General features: G+C 47.8%; 2 protein-coding genes across 8 annotated transcripts in view; both read left to right on the top strand.

Annotated features, from left to right (window-relative positions):
* Positions 1–1,459, top strand: part of GRAMD1C (GRAM domain containing 1C) — a 64,353-nt gene extending 62,894 nt beyond the window's left edge. For all 5 annotated transcript variants that reach the window (XR_009743470.1, XM_061453808.1, XM_061453807.1 and 2 more), the window contains one exon: positions 1,217–1,459. Coding sequence is in view for 4 of the 5 variants with exons in the window: in XM_061453808.1 (XP_061309792.1) it covers positions 1,217–1,294 (78 nt within the window). In the remaining variant the exon portion in view is untranslated. The remainder of the gene's footprint in view (positions 1–1,216) is intronic.
* A 1,748-nt stretch (positions 1,460–3,207) lies between these two features.
* On the top strand, positions 3,208–14,185 carry ZDHHC23 (zinc finger DHHC-type palmitoyltransferase 23). Of its 3 annotated transcripts, none has more exons than XM_061453815.1 (4): positions 3,208–3,530; positions 3,818–4,510; positions 5,158–5,325; positions 12,181–14,185. In XM_061453815.1, exons 1-4 carry the CDS (start codon positions 3,424–3,426, stop codon positions 12,242–12,244), a joined length of 1,032 nt encoding a protein of 343 aa, XP_061309799.1. In that variant the 5' UTR covers positions 3,208–3,423; the 3' UTR covers positions 12,245–14,185. The 3 variants fall into 3 exon arrangements, with proteins under 3 accessions (XP_061309799.1, XP_061309800.1, XP_061309798.1); XM_061453816.1 differs by lacking the exon at positions 12,181–14,185 and adding an exon at positions 10,154–10,861 and having other exon boundaries at positions 3,209–3,530; XM_061453814.1 differs by lacking the exon at positions 12,181–14,185 and adding an exon at positions 6,184–6,902 and having other exon boundaries at positions 3,209–3,530.

Genomic DNA, 14,185 nt, shown 5'->3' with positions numbered 1-14,185 from the left:
AAGTAGTTGGTCACCTTGTTATGGGGTTTCTTCATTCAGGTTTATCCTGGCTTTGCTCCCCATTAATATTCTAGATACTGGTAAGAGCTTCATTTAGCTTTGGTATCACAGGGCCACCTAATCTCCAGTGAAAAATGTTTCTGAGAGGCTCCACAACTGTGGAGTTAATCCTTCTCAATAACTGACATTTCCAGGCTCTTAAATACTGCAAGCACTAAAAAAATTGCAAGGTTGCTGAATGCTGTTGTATCTCTCTGATCCTGAAGTCCAGGACTCGTAAACCCCTAGGCTGAGATTTCAACTCAGTAAGTGAAGGACAGTAAATTTGTACTTTGGTACTTTGTTTTTTACTTATGCATGTTCTGATTCTAAGTTCTTTTAGTAAATCTTAAAATGTGACAGAACAAATTACTAGATTACGAAAGCTGGGATGGAGTTCACATGTACCTCTATCCATCATCAGTTTGCGCTGTGTTCTCCCACGCACTAAAGGTAGAAAAAGAAGCCATTTTTTAATTCTCCTTGTTCAGAGGTGTCTTTGCACATGAAATTGTTCTTATCTATTAACTATTTTGATCACAGCTTGAAAAGGCTTATGAATGCTGGAAATGTCACAGTAGAAATAAATTTCATTCCCATGCCATTTTCATTTTCTTTGGTTACTACATGAACAATTCCGAATTCTGAAGTGTTAAGCTGCTTTTTGAACACACAGTGTAAAAAGAATACAAAAAAAAAAAAAATCCTTAAAAGTGAGAATCCAACCACCAAGTAACACTTTAGTCTGGAAATCATGATGCATCTTAGTGCCTGTTACCTTGTGTTTTCTGAGGGTTGTCAATAATTTAAACATATTTTGTGCAGCAAAATGTACTGGGAGGGCCAGGTATTAAACATAAATTAATGCTTTGCTGCCACATTCTTTAGAGCATTTCTTATGAGCATTAACTGTGACTAAACATGAGTGGGGTGGCTTATGTTCTGCACTGGTGTCTGGTGAGGTGCTGAGACTTTATCATACTGGACTGTTAGTATTTATAAACTGCACAGAGTTAGGGAGAGCACAGTAAGCCAACTGTTTATAGAAACAGGGAGGAGGAAATTGCATGAAATCTTTCAAAGAAAAGGAGGGAGACATTATTTTCTTGATAGCACTCACCCATGCAGAAGACTAACTTAAGTAATTGGGGGGGCTGTGATGGTTGTATCTCCACAGCTAAAGAGCTCCCTTTCCGTGCTCCAAAGAAGCTTTGACCACTTGAACAGGACACAGAACAGCAAGACTGAGAGTTAATACCCCCATCAGCTTTCTATTCAGGACGTCGGAAGAACAGATGTGTGTGTGTGTGTGTGTGTGTGTGTATGTGTGAGGCCTTACAAGGTAGGGATTGCAAATGTTACCTTTGGACTCTTTATTATTTGGCTGAAAAGGTGCACAGAATAAAGGTTTCTGGAAGAAGTTCTGCATTCCTGTAGCCTGGTGACCTGTCTCTCCTGCCAGCCCTCTATCACAGGGTAAGCACAGAGCTCTCGGATTGCATGGTGAGTGAGTGAGGGCAGTGGTACTGCCGGTTACCGGATCTGCAGACTTTGGAGGAGGAGAGAGCTGGGCTCCCTTTAATGAAATCACAGCTTTTTATGCCAACTTAAAAAATGACCGTTGATGAAGAACTTTTTGAAGGAAAAAGAAAAACAGGTCGTGGTTTCACAGCCACAGGATCTCTGTGCTTTTTTTAGCCACAGGGCAAAGCAAGTCACAGTCTTGAAGGGTGAATATTTTTAAGATTAATTAACTAACAGGAAATGCTTGATAATCTCTCGCATACCGTGAGCTTTGGCAGTCTGCCTTCTGCCATATGTTTCTAGTTCTCCCAGAGAAATTTCAGCCCTCGGTATTTTCCCTCCAAGAGCTGCTCTTCAGCTCTTCCACATGGTTTGTGCCCACTGGTGATGAAACACCTTTTCCTTGGGCTGGTAAAAAGAAGGGAGCTGAAAATTGAAAATGCAAGCCAGGGAGGCAGCAGCATCCCTCTGAGCTCAGACTCGTTTTAGGGCAGTGCTGGGTGGTGTGGTGCTCAGTCTGTCTTGCAATGGTGCAAACAGCTGAGTTCTGCCTGCAACCTGGGGTGTAGCACTGGCAGATTTTAGCAAGTCCTCCCTCACTTGGAACTGGGGGAACTTCAGAGTAAAAAGATGGATTTTCTCACTCTGAATGAGAAGGTCCTACTTTGCCCATGTATATAGCATGAAGGGGAGTGAAAGAAATGCACTGTAGTCCAGAAGCAGAAAAAATTAGAAGCAAAGACACCTAGTTCTCAACCAGTAGAGATGGGTAGCCTGGTGCAGGAGGTAAGTTGTTGAAGGAAGGGAGTAAAAGCCACAGTGCTACTGGTTGTACATCATTCAGGACTATCACCTGGGCATTCTCTTAATACCTGTTTGACGTGATTTCCTACTCACTAGTCATGGGACTAGCCCAGGATTCAGCACAGACAAAACAGAGCTGTGGTGCTACTGTTCTGATAATTTGGAGACCTTACTGGTGATTTTCCCAGCAGCTGAAGGCATACATCCAGGAAAGCAACCTATCCACAGGCTTCATGGGCCTTTTTCTACCACCTTCTCCAGAAAGAGTGTCTCCACCAGGGATGCACTGGGCCCAGTGTGGATGGATAGCCTGCTGTATGCCCATGAACTTGGAAGCTGTAATTTCCATCCATATACCCTGAGCTTCCCCATAGGGGCACTTTGTTATGGTGTTAGTTGCAAAGATTAACAGTTTTTACGTGTCAAAGGAGAGAAAGAATGGGTCTGGTGCAACACCAGATACTGGTAAGTTCTGCAGGTGTGTGGCTCAGGTAATCAAATGCACTTGGCACAAACAGTGCAAGGAAATAAATGACTGAACTTGGATGTTTGGGATCCTCTGATGAAACCATAACATTCGCCCAGTAACTTCCCCACATGTTTGGAAGTCTCTGAGATGGATCATGCTCTGAAGTGTGTGTGTGGGGGGGGGGCATAAAAAGAAGGAAAGCTTTAATTCCCATCAAACGGCTGTTACCCTCTCAGGAGCAGGGCCCGGCGCTAAGCGTGGCTGCGGGCACGCGTTCCGAGCCGCCACCTGTTGCACTGCCCCTTTAAGGCAGGTGCCCTCGCGTCACGGCCAGCCCCGCCTCTCGGGGGCAGGCATTGGGTTGTTCCGCCGTCAGGTGGATGGGGGGCTCCTACCCGCCCCCTGCTCGCACACCTCTGCTCGGGGCGGGGGCGGCCCACGGCTGCCAATGGCGGCCGGGCTCGGCCGAAGGGGGCGGGCCCGCTGTGGAGAAGGCGGTGGCGGGCGCGAGGCACCTGCGGCCGGGCGGGTAGGCGGGGCGGCGGCTGAAGCTGAGGGAGGGCGGTGGGGAAGGGCGCGGCGCGGCAATGGAGGAGCCCCTCTGCTGCTGCGAGTACGTGGACCGGCGGGGCCGGAGGAACCACCTGGCGGCGTGCTGCTGCGACTGCGAGGACCTGGACGAGGGCTGCGAGAGGTAACGGCTCCGCCGCCCCCGACACACCGCCCGGCTGCGAGACCCCCGCCCAGCGGCCGCCCGCAGGGGCTCTGTGTGTCCCCCGTGGGCAGCCGGTACCCTCTTGGATGAGTGGAGTTGGGGGGGAGCGGAGCAGCGCCCCGCTTCTCGGGAAACTTGACCGGGAAGAGAGAAGGGGTCGGCGGCCGGGCTGGGTGCCTCGGGGCGGGAGGATGCAGCGGCAGGGTCTCGGGTGCGGGGTGGCTCCCCGTCCGCTATCCGGGCTAGCTTGTGCTTCCCCCTAACAGGTGGCTGACATGCAGGTCCCTGCCCCCCGGCGCTCTGGGGAGAATTGCCGACACCGTGGCGGACCGGGTGCGGGTGCCCTGGTTCGCAGGGGCCGTGAAGATCAACGTCAGCCTTGTGCCGCCGCTCGTCCTGCTGCCCGTCTTCCTCCACGTTGCCGCCCTACACTTCCTGCTGGGGCTGGTCGTCCTGACGTCCCTGCCCGTCGTGGTGCTGTGGTATTACTACCTCACCCACAGGAGGAAGGAGCGGACTCTCTTCTTCTTGAGCCTGGGGCTCTTCTCCTTGGGCTACATGTACTATGTGTTTCTCCAGGAGGTGGTTCCGCGAGGCCACGTGGGGTATTCCCAAGTGGTTGCTCTCACGTGCGGGTTAATTCTTATGCTTACAGCCCTGTCTCGAGCCAAGACAGACCCTGGCTACCTTCCCATCCCAGCAAGCGGCGAAAAGGCATTGCACCAGGGTTTGCCCAGCAAGAGTGTTAGAGGGAGGTCCAATGGGCTCCATGCGTCGGGAGCTGCCAGTGGCCGTGCTGCGAATGGTGAAGCTCAGGGCTATTCCCGGATGTCAGCTGAGGAGCCAGAAGGTGTGAAAAAGGACTGGTGTGCTAGATGCCAGCTGGTTAGACCCGCCCGAGCAGGGCATTGCCGGCTTTGTGGCAGGTGTGTGAGGAGGCTGGACCACCACTGTGTCTGGTAGGTTTTGCACTGCTGAGCCTATATGTGTTCTCTCTCATTTTGTTTCCCCCCTATTTAAGTTGGTTTCTTTTTTACAGCTCTTCTCGGGGTTATTTACGTGGAAGACATGCTAATGTACTGTAATGCCGGTACATTTGATTTACCAGTTGTAGGTTGGGTTGACCTGATAGCTGATAACTTCTACAGCATTCAGAATTCCTTCAGAATTGCCTTTGGTTCTCTACTGTTTTTCATCTGGGCTTTCAGGTTTGGTAGTTTCAGATTTGGCCTGTGGAACACTACCAGTCCTGAAATTAACTTGCATTAGTGCCCTTCTAGGCAAGGGAACCCCAAGCTGCCTGTGTGTATGCTGTACTGGAGCCAAAGAGCAGTAACGTATGATGTGTCTTAGCAAAGGTTACTACACTTGCTAAAAGCTTGAGATAAACGGTCTACCACTGTTACCCTACTGGTCTCTTGACTTGTACCTCTAACCTTTCTATAAAAAGCTATAAAGCTTCTTTAAACATGTTTCAAAGTTCTTAGCTGGTATTGTATAGGAGCACCTTGGAAATTAGGATCTCTGACAGCTGGGGGAGGGAGGAAGAAAGAGAAAACAGTTTATTTTCCCTTTAAGCAAAGTAATCTTCTCTTTCCTTTTGGAGGATTAACAGCTGTGTAGGGGAGCGGAACCACCAAGCATTCATACTTGCCCTCTCCTTCTTCATGCTCACCTCTGTGTATGGGATTACGCTGACCCTCCACACCATTTGTAGGGGCCGAACTCCATTTGTGGCATTGTTCTACTGCCCTGGGGCCTATTCTGACTACAGGTGAGATGTCTGTCTGGGAGAGAGATGGGCTGAGTGTGGGCTTGGTCAGGTATCTTATCCTCAAAGGAGAGAAGGCCTGTGCTCTAAGCCTGTGCTGTTGGCTATCAAATCTGATCAAAAAGTGCTCCCTAGAAAGCTCTGGAAGGCAGGGATGCATCACTGCTTTTGCTGAGGCAGGGAGCCTGAGACATGGAGAAAACTTGCCATTTATTTGGAAAAACAAAACAGAAAACATTGGGGGAGCTGGTATTTAAATTCTTTATTGTGTCCTGTATAGATACATCCTTAAATATGTTTGTCCCCCAAGTGCAGATAATGGTCTGACAGTCTAGAATACATGTGTAGTATCTCCCTGTCATCCCTCACTGTTTATCTAGTGACTGTCCCTCCAAATTACCTGCTTAGGACAGACAGCATTAATGTGCCTTGTCTGGTGGGGAGGATGGCGAGAAGCATTGGACATAAGTTCAGAGAGCAGTGCTACCACTGATGGGCAGAGCACACTAGCATGAGTGACTCCACCTTTCTCTACGCTCCATTTCACGATCTGTTGAGTGTGAGCATCGTTGTGTCCCCAAATAAGGATCAAGTGCCTTTACAACAGTAAGCGTAAAGAGCTAGGTTGTGCAATAGCAATGCAAAAGTAGCTCTGGTAGAGTTAAAGCTCTCATTAAGCAAGCAGTGAAGCTTTAATTTTGAGAGAGCCTGTAAGGATTATCTGATGAAAGCAGCAAAGTGAGATCACTGTGGCAGATGCAGATGGGGATTTGAAAGGATAGTGATTACTAGAGAAAGTCACTCTAAAGCAGCTGCTCCAAAACTAAATGGCTTCCTTCCCATCTTTTTCCCTGCTGCCAGCTCTGCTCTGTCGTTCACCTGTGTGTGGTACTGTGCCATTGTAACAGCTGGCATGGGATACATTCTCCTTATCCAGCTGTTGAACATCAGCTACAACGTGACTGAGAGGGAAGCTCGGCTGGCTCTGCGGGACAACACTGGGCGCAGGCTCCTGGGTGGTTTGGTGATAGACACTGGCCAGTATAATAGGGGTTTCCTATGCAACTGGGGACATTTCTTGAGCCTGGGGTCTTCTTCTCCACAGCGCTCTGCTGAAGACATTGTGTGATCCCATCTTTCTGCCGATGATGTTGACTGACTTTCTTTAGCCAGGAGAATGGCCCCTTCCGCTATGACTCCCTATACTCTTCTTCGTGGTTGGTGTATGGGCTGCGTATCCCATCGCTGACAACATCAGAGGCTTTCCCAGGCAGAACGGCTCTTCACGTGCTGTCAGCCAGCAATAGTATGCAGAAAGCAGTAAGCCATATGCACAAATTTGAAGAGGAGGAGCCTGCTGCTTTTTTCCACTGTGAGGAACTTTGTGCAGCTCAGCTTATCAGGAAGAAGAGCACAAGGTTTTGAGAACTGGAATTTTCATTAGGTGTGAACCCTGGCATCAAGAGGAACCTGCTCTGGACTTCAGAGTGTGCACTGATTCCTGCAAAGGTTAAGGAATCCCTGGCTTGTGCCTACATGTGATGTTTCAGAGATGTCAGGAGACTGAACGTGAGAGATGGACCTCTCTGGTCCTTCCAAACAGAAGCAAGTCTGTTTGGCTAAAAGAGACTCTCTAGGCAGTCACTGAGCAGCTCCCTCCTCTCTGGTACATTTTTATCTTTATTTTCTATCTTCTATTCCATCCAGCTGTATACATGCTTGTATTAAGTGCCTTTGTGAGCAAAATATTCCTGTAGGGCTTTGTAAGACCCCTTCACCTTTCAATCCCTAAAGCTGTTATTCCATCCTCATCTGTCCAACTGGGTGAGAAGACACTGTCATCTTCGATCTCATCATTCTTCCTGCAGGCGGGGTCTGTGCTGTTTTGAAGCCTTGGCTCCTATCCCTTCAAGTGTTTCTGCACTGATTATGGATTGTGATATGAGACAGCAGGTAAATACACAAAGTAAAAAAGAGATGTTTTGAAGCAACATGGAACAGGGGATTCTAAGGGGAAAACAAGTACTGTCTGGTGTTACAGTAGCTTTATGGAAAGTATTTTTCTCTCTTTCTGTATGGGAGAAAGGAGTATGTGGGAGAGTAGACAATTCTGCTAACAGCATTTTTGGTCGGTAGAGTCTTGGTCTGTTGTGATCCTGTCTCCTCTTCACCAAGTCACTGTGGAGCTGCCTGACTGCAGATGTGTTTTCTCAAGCCAGGAAGTCAAGGAACACTTTGGCTTCTGCTTTTTCAGGGATAGGATGTGTTTGAGCTGTTTTTTAGGGTAGATGACCTGCACTGGCAGCTGAATGAATGTGTTAAATGTGCTCTGCAAGAATGCAACTTGTTCCTCATCAGCCTGCAACTGTATCATTGCCTGGACTTGAGCTTCAGCTGAAATAACAAGGTTTTGGTGGCAACTGGTTTTTGGGTTTTTTGTGGGTTTTGGTTTTTGTTGTTGCTTTTTGTTTTAAACCCTTTGTATATGTTGTTGGCCCTGCTGTTGTATGAAATACCTGTCTGGAAAAGACTGGGGCCACGGCACGAGAGTTACAGGCCTAAGTTCAGAAGCAGAGGAAAGGGCCTTGCTCTAGCTACTGATGGTTTTAGATGTGCATGCAGCATGCACAGATCATCCTTACCACTGACTCCCCTTGCATGGCAGGCAGCTGGGGGCTGTTGGCTTAGTGATGGAAATTCACTGTGCACTGCTGTGCATTATCTCTGAAGAATGGATGGATGGTGCATGGTGCCAAAAGGCAGCAGGGCTGGGAGTGTCCCTTGAGATCCCTGCCATATTGCTCCCGATTCTGTGTCCCAGTTTCAGGTGAAACCCATAGCCCTCTTTGTACTATTTGGTTTCCTTAGGCAGCACTTTTTATAACCAGCAGATAATTGAGGAGCAGCTGCACTTGAAATGAGGCTGTGTAGAAAGAGTTACCGACTTACTGAGTGTCCCTTATTTCCACTTACCTCTTTTCACCTAGTGAGCAATCTTTTATAAGGAAGTAAAAGGGACACCTCTCTTGCTTCCTGCATCTAACTGAACACACTAAGATATTTCTGACCACTTCCCTGGTCCTAATGTGAAGAAAAAGGCACCAGCTGGACTGTGCCAAGTGTTCCTCTGTGACCTGACTATGTGGAGCTTGGAGACTGCCTGTAGGAGTTTAAATTAATACAAAGACCATGTCTGCACATGAGTTGTCTGTAAATGCTTCCACTGCACATATACACATTTTGTGGTGCCTGCTGAGATGAACTGGAGCTTGGCAACCCTGGAGACAAGGATATGTGGGCTGGCATGTTTGTGGTCTTCTCGGATCTCATCTTCCTGGCTTTTGGGAAGATTAAGGCAGAATGACCTCTTGGGCTGAACAAACACCTGCAGTGGAGGTAGCCAACCCCTCTGTCCCTGTGAGCTACATGTGTAGAAATCAGTCATACACCCATGAGCTGAATAAGCTCTGGGAGCATTTACAGGTTTGAAATAAGTGGTTTCTCTGGGCTGGGAGAAAGAGGAGGTTGCTTCCCTGGCAGCTCCTGAACAGTGTGCTCACTTTTTCCCACAGGTAGAGACCAGTTACTACTTGGCAGCCTGTCAGCGTAGGCTTGTCCCTTGTCTCTTAGTGAGCTCTAGCATGGGGGATTTCATCTGTACTGTTTACACTGAGACTCACTCAGTGGTGTTCTCCCAGGCAACGTGGGCTTTGCAGCACAGTTCAGGAGCAAAGGACCTTGGACTAATGTAACCATTCCCCACCTTTGGTCAAGCCCGCTCCAGTACAGTGGGGGTAAATCCTAAAGTAAATGTGATTTATTTTTGCACTCCTTCCAGAAGGAACTGGAACCATTCAGGACACTAAAAGTGTTGCAAGACTGGATTATTATTTTTGGAGGAGATTGCAGTTCTGATTCCCCATTGAACAGGAAGTTCAGTGGCTGTAATGTGCATAGCAATGGTGATTCTTCTCTTTAAGGATGTGGCTTCTGTTCACAGTTCTGGCTTCTTCCTGAGATGATTTACCTTGTGAATGCCTTGGGATATAGGAAGCATAAAGCAACAGGATATCTAAAAGGCATCTAGAAGGGCGGATGAGCTTCAGATGCCTACTATTGGAGGTCTCCTTTTAACAGCCCTGAGAATTAGCAAGAAGCCTTTGAAGGGTAACACTCCCTTTTGCGCTTACAACAAGGGCAGACTGTTGTGATCTCTTGTGCACCGAAGGACAGTTTATTTTCTGTTATTGAGCTTGTTTTTGGCCACACTGGTAGAAAAACATTAAAACCTTGGCATAAAGAGTCAGTCCTGGGGTTCGCTGTGTTAGCAGCTGCCTGGATCCATGCTGCCTGGATCCATACTGCCTGGTGTTGGAGCAGGCTGCATTTGACAGATGACTTTTGGGTCGTGTGTGGTCTTGAGGCAAGGATCAGCATCTCACCTGTAAAACTATATGCACATAGCTGGCAGTGTAGAAAGTCTTTCCTGCTTCTGACCATCTCTGGGCCCTCTCCTCACAGAGGGAAGGATTTTGGTAATAGTTAACCTTGATGTTTCTCCACCCTGACTTGGAGATTAGTTTATCCTGCTTTAACCATGACCTCTTAAAAGGCATTTGTTGTTTCACAAATAGTGTGGATTTCTGCAGACCAGGGCAACTCTTCAGGGGACAGGCTTCCAATGTTGCCACTGTTGTAGTGTTAAATCCTCTGTGTCCAAATGCCAGCAGCCTACTGTTTGGTGACTAAGAAATGTGTACCATTAGATACACCCTGTAAAATGGTGGCTTGGCACTCTTTAACTGTCTTCTTCCATTGTGCTTTTTTGTAGGCAAGTCACAGGTCCCCACATTGACTGTTTCTCCATTTAACTTGTCCTGGAATGACAAAAGTCACTGGTGAGCCTGAGTTGTGCTGCTTGTGACTCCTAATCACATTCAGCCTTCATGCTATGATGGTGCTTTTTTTTTCCCCTTCAAAGTAGCTTGCTTTTAAGTGTCTTAATGAAACCATTTGCTGTAAAATTTCTTCTGAAGATAAAATGGATACTGCCTCACAGCCTAATGTCTTAATAATGTGCTTGAGTTATTTTTTTTTCTTCTATATGAATGTATATTGCCTCATTAGGGCAGGGAGTGTGCGTGATTATGGATGTGTTTCCCTGTATTGCTTGCAGTGAAGAGCTTTACAGTTTCCCATGATTTTCCTCCACTGCTAGAATGTTTGTACAGCAGAAATCTGTGGATAGGTGAGGTACCTTCTGAAATGTGGGAACTCAGCCTCCCAAGATCTTGTTTTTATGGAGCTCTAACAATAATGTGAAGAATGATGGGCTCTGGAGGAAATGTCTACCTTGGAGAGTGGGGTATTTCATTTTGGTTTGGGTTGGGTTTTTTTCACCCTAAGTTTCAGCAAGAAACTTTATGAAACATTTGTGAGCATTGTTGAAAGGACTGGTGTGCGTATGTTTGTGTCCATTTTGTGTCGTGTTCAGTGTTTCCAAATGCAATTATGAATCAAAATAAATTACTGGAAATGATCTGTGTAGTGGCCTGTTGATTTATGCCAACACGCTCAGCCAGGTCAATGACCAAAAGCTTCCATCATCTCATGGCTATTTAGCTGTGAGCTGGACTTGGGAATAAGAGAGCCACAGGCTAAGGAGAAGCTAGGAAATAAGGTTTATTCCAGTTCTGCAAAAGTTGACCTTTGGGTTTGTTTGTGTTGGGATGAAACAGATGCCTGCAGGCAGTTCTCACCACCCTGGAAACTGTATCTGATCAGGTTCCTAGTCTTAGTCCAGTGTTCTGCTTTCCCTCCTACACCTGCCCACACAATACATCCAGAACCCTAAAAAAAGAAGAATCTCTTACTTTAAACCCTCTTCTAAGCCATGCTTGGAAATGACGTGCATATTGTGTGTGCAGATGGTGGGAAGAGATGTAGCCTTTGATTCCATTTGTATCTTGGGACATCTGCTGAAAGGCAAAATGACTTTTCATGAGTAGAATCACAGGTGCCTTCAATTGTTCCCAGAGCTCTGCTTTGATTTGCCTGGGTGGCACTTCTGTCAGCTGTTCAGCTGTTTCTCTTTGAAGATTACTTTGCACTCGCTGACAACAAGGACCTGCTAGCAGTGAGCCAGGCTTGTAGCTGGGTGAGGGTGGTGTGTACACAAGGGTGTCAGACTTCTGACACCCCAGCAGCCACCGGCTTTGTTAACTCCAGTGCTGATAATAAGAACATATGAGACTACTGTTTCCCTCAGTTTTTATATTTCTTACTCCCCTGTGGCTTGCCATGTTGCCCTGCACAGCAGGAGCATGCCTGGAGTGGTAGTTCAGGTGCTGGGGAAAGCCAAGGTGCACAATATGTGTCTATAATACACAAGAGGTCTGCAAAGATGTGAGCTGTGGATCACTGTAGTGGCTCATGGGCCCTTCCCAAGCTAGCTACTGTTTGCTTGGGGGGAGTAGGCGAAAAGACTGCTGGGAGACCTTTTTGCGGCCTTTCAGTTCTTAAAAGTGGCCTATAAGAAAGATGGGGAGAGACTTTTTAGCAGGTCCTGTGCAATAGGGTGGGGGTTGATGGTTTTAAACTAAAAGGGGAGGTTGAGGTTGGATGTGAGGAAAATATTCTTTACAATGAAGATGGTGAAATACTGGCACAGGTTGTCCAGAGAGGTGGCAGGTGCACCACCCCTGGAGACATTCAAGGCCAGCCTGTATATGGCTCTGGGCAACCTGATCTAGATGGAGATGTCCCTGCTCATTGCATGGGGATTGAACTAGGAGACCTTTGGAGGTCCCTTCCAACCCAAACTATTCAGTGATTCTATGAAATTGTTTAATATTTCAGGCACTGTTTTGACTCCAGTTCAAGCTGGGCCTGGGAGACTTTGAAGAGACTGCTGTACAGATGATACCTGTGTGGTCGAGGTTTGGGGGAAAGCAGGTAAGAACTCTTAAGGGCAGCTGTCAGCAGGGAATGGGGTTGGGATAGGGGAGTGTGCAATCACTTCAGGGTTCTGCATTTGCTGTTGTACCAAAGTGAAAATCCTCCCCGCTTCCCTGCACAGAAGGCAAGTCTGGCTGTGCAGCCACCTCCCTCTCTTGCCAAGAAAAGCAAGGAGCTGACAGGCAGGAGTGTGCCTGAGCTGTGAGTGTGGGCTGATGACCAGCATTAAGGCATTGACATCTGCATCTTAACCAAGCACTGGAGCAGGAGGCTGTGCTCTGGCACAGCTGCAGGCTGAAGCTGTTTCCTTAATCTTGAAAAGCTCTCTTACACGTCACCCTCCTGCTGGGAAATGCTTGCAAGAGCTTTAATCTTCAAAACACTAACATCATGCCATCATGCCTGGGATTTTAGGGGTGTCTCATGCAGTCAACGGGCACAGCCTTATTGCTCTCAAGGAGGTATGAGTTTTTTCAACCAGGTGTGGGTTGAATGGGGAAATTGAGGGGCTTCCCATCCCTGCTTTGATTCCCATTGATTCAGACCACATTGAGTATGAATGTGCCTGATCTTTGAACATCATCCCTATCCTAACTGAGGCTTCAGCTCCACACTAGTGTTGAATTAGCAGTAGGCAAGGGCAAAGGGGTCTCAAACACAGCTCCTCAGGGATCTTCTTTTGGTTTCTTGCTGCTGGAACTGCCCATCCCAACAGCATCTTGCTAGGAGGATCTTGCTCAAAGCTACTAAGAGTAGAGGAAACCCCTAGAAGATGAGAAAAAGGTCAGTTTCAACAGTAGGTGTTGACTGCACTTCAAGTTCTTTGGAGTATTATTTTAATGGAAGGTGAGTGGGTGCTGAGATGAGTGGGAGCTCTGAGCCTCGAGGATAAAATGTGCAAGTGTGGCATTGCTGGGGAAAGAATCTGCAGTTCAGTAAACTGGAAGCACCCCTGCATAGCCAGTTGTTTGGGGCACCCTTTTAGCTGTGAAAGATGTTGATTCAATGCCTGCTTAGCCTCTTGCTAGGGTCAAATCAGGCTGTGCTTGTCTGCTCTACTGCTCCATCCTGCTGCTACTCCCCATACAGCTTCTATGTGTCCTGTCTCCAGCTGGCCGTAATGCTGCCTTCTCTCTAGCTGAACAAGGATGTGTTCTCCCCTTTCATCCTCTAGCTCGCTATCCTCCTTATGCCATGAGTCCAGGTAAAGGGTGGACTGGAAACATTGCCTGCTCTCTTCATTGCCCTGGTGAGGAGGAAGTCAGCTTAGGAAAAGGCCACCAGTAACATGAAAGCTGTTCTGGAGGTGTTCCAGGAGCTCATTAGGAACTACATGGAGAGGCTTCCAAGGGGAGAGTGTGTACAGAGAGGAAGAGGATTGCTGCTGCTGTGCTGCCACGGCTTGCCGTGATTATCACCGAGTGGCTGCTGACTGCACTGGGGCATTAGTTCGGTAGCTCAGTCCCCAGCCCCGCTTCTCCCTGCCTTTTTGGCTCAGTGAAAGACACTACCCTTCTCCAGTCGCTGTTCTTCCCTACAAGACAACTTATTCAGCCCTCTCTCAGCTTGCTGCTTCCTCTCACAATCTGCCTTTTAATGCAGCCAGATGGTCTGTACTCGCCCACACTTCACGCAGGCACCTTCAGCTCCCTGTGTTTGGATAGTGTGCTCATCTGACCTTCTGGTGGTCTGGTCTGCGTCTGCCTTTGGGAGATGGTGAGTGCTCATGTGTTGTAGAGAATGGCTGTGGGAGTGACAGTTGTCTTCATACAACTTCAGATGGAGAATCTGCTTGACAGACTGGGTTGTGTGTGCAGGAGGCTCTCTGACCACATTCCTATGAGCTATGTGCATGGATGCTAATGCTCTGAAGCCTGCTGCTGGGCACCTGTCCTGTACTGCTTCA

Source organism: Pezoporus flaviventris, unplaced genomic scaffold, assembly GCF_033815535.1.
Source record: "Pezoporus flaviventris isolate CSIRO_AGI_PZ_B2104156 unplaced genomic scaffold, CSIRO_AGI_Pfla_v1 ptg000015l, whole genome shotgun sequence".
Lineage (NCBI taxonomy): Eukaryota > Metazoa > Chordata > Aves > Psittaciformes > Psittacidae > Pezoporus > Pezoporus flaviventris.
This window is presented reverse-complemented; position numbering and strand designations above follow the sequence as displayed.

What these genes read in the sequence shown, in the direction of transcription:
- ZDHHC23 (XM_061453814.1), top strand. Translation starts at nt 3,424, where the DNA reads ATGGAGGAGCCCCTCTGCTGCTGCGAGTACGTGGACCGGCGGGGCCGG. An exon ending in CTGGACGAGGGCTGCGAGAG is followed by an intron (nt 3,531 to 3,817) that starts GTAACGGCTCCG and finishes TCCCCCTAACAG; the next exon opens with GTGGCTGACATGCAGGTCCC. An exon ending in CTGGACCACCACTGTGTCTG is followed by an intron (nt 4,511 to 5,157) that starts GTAGGTTTTGCA and finishes TTCCTTTTGGAG; the next exon opens with GATTAACAGCTGTGTAGGGG.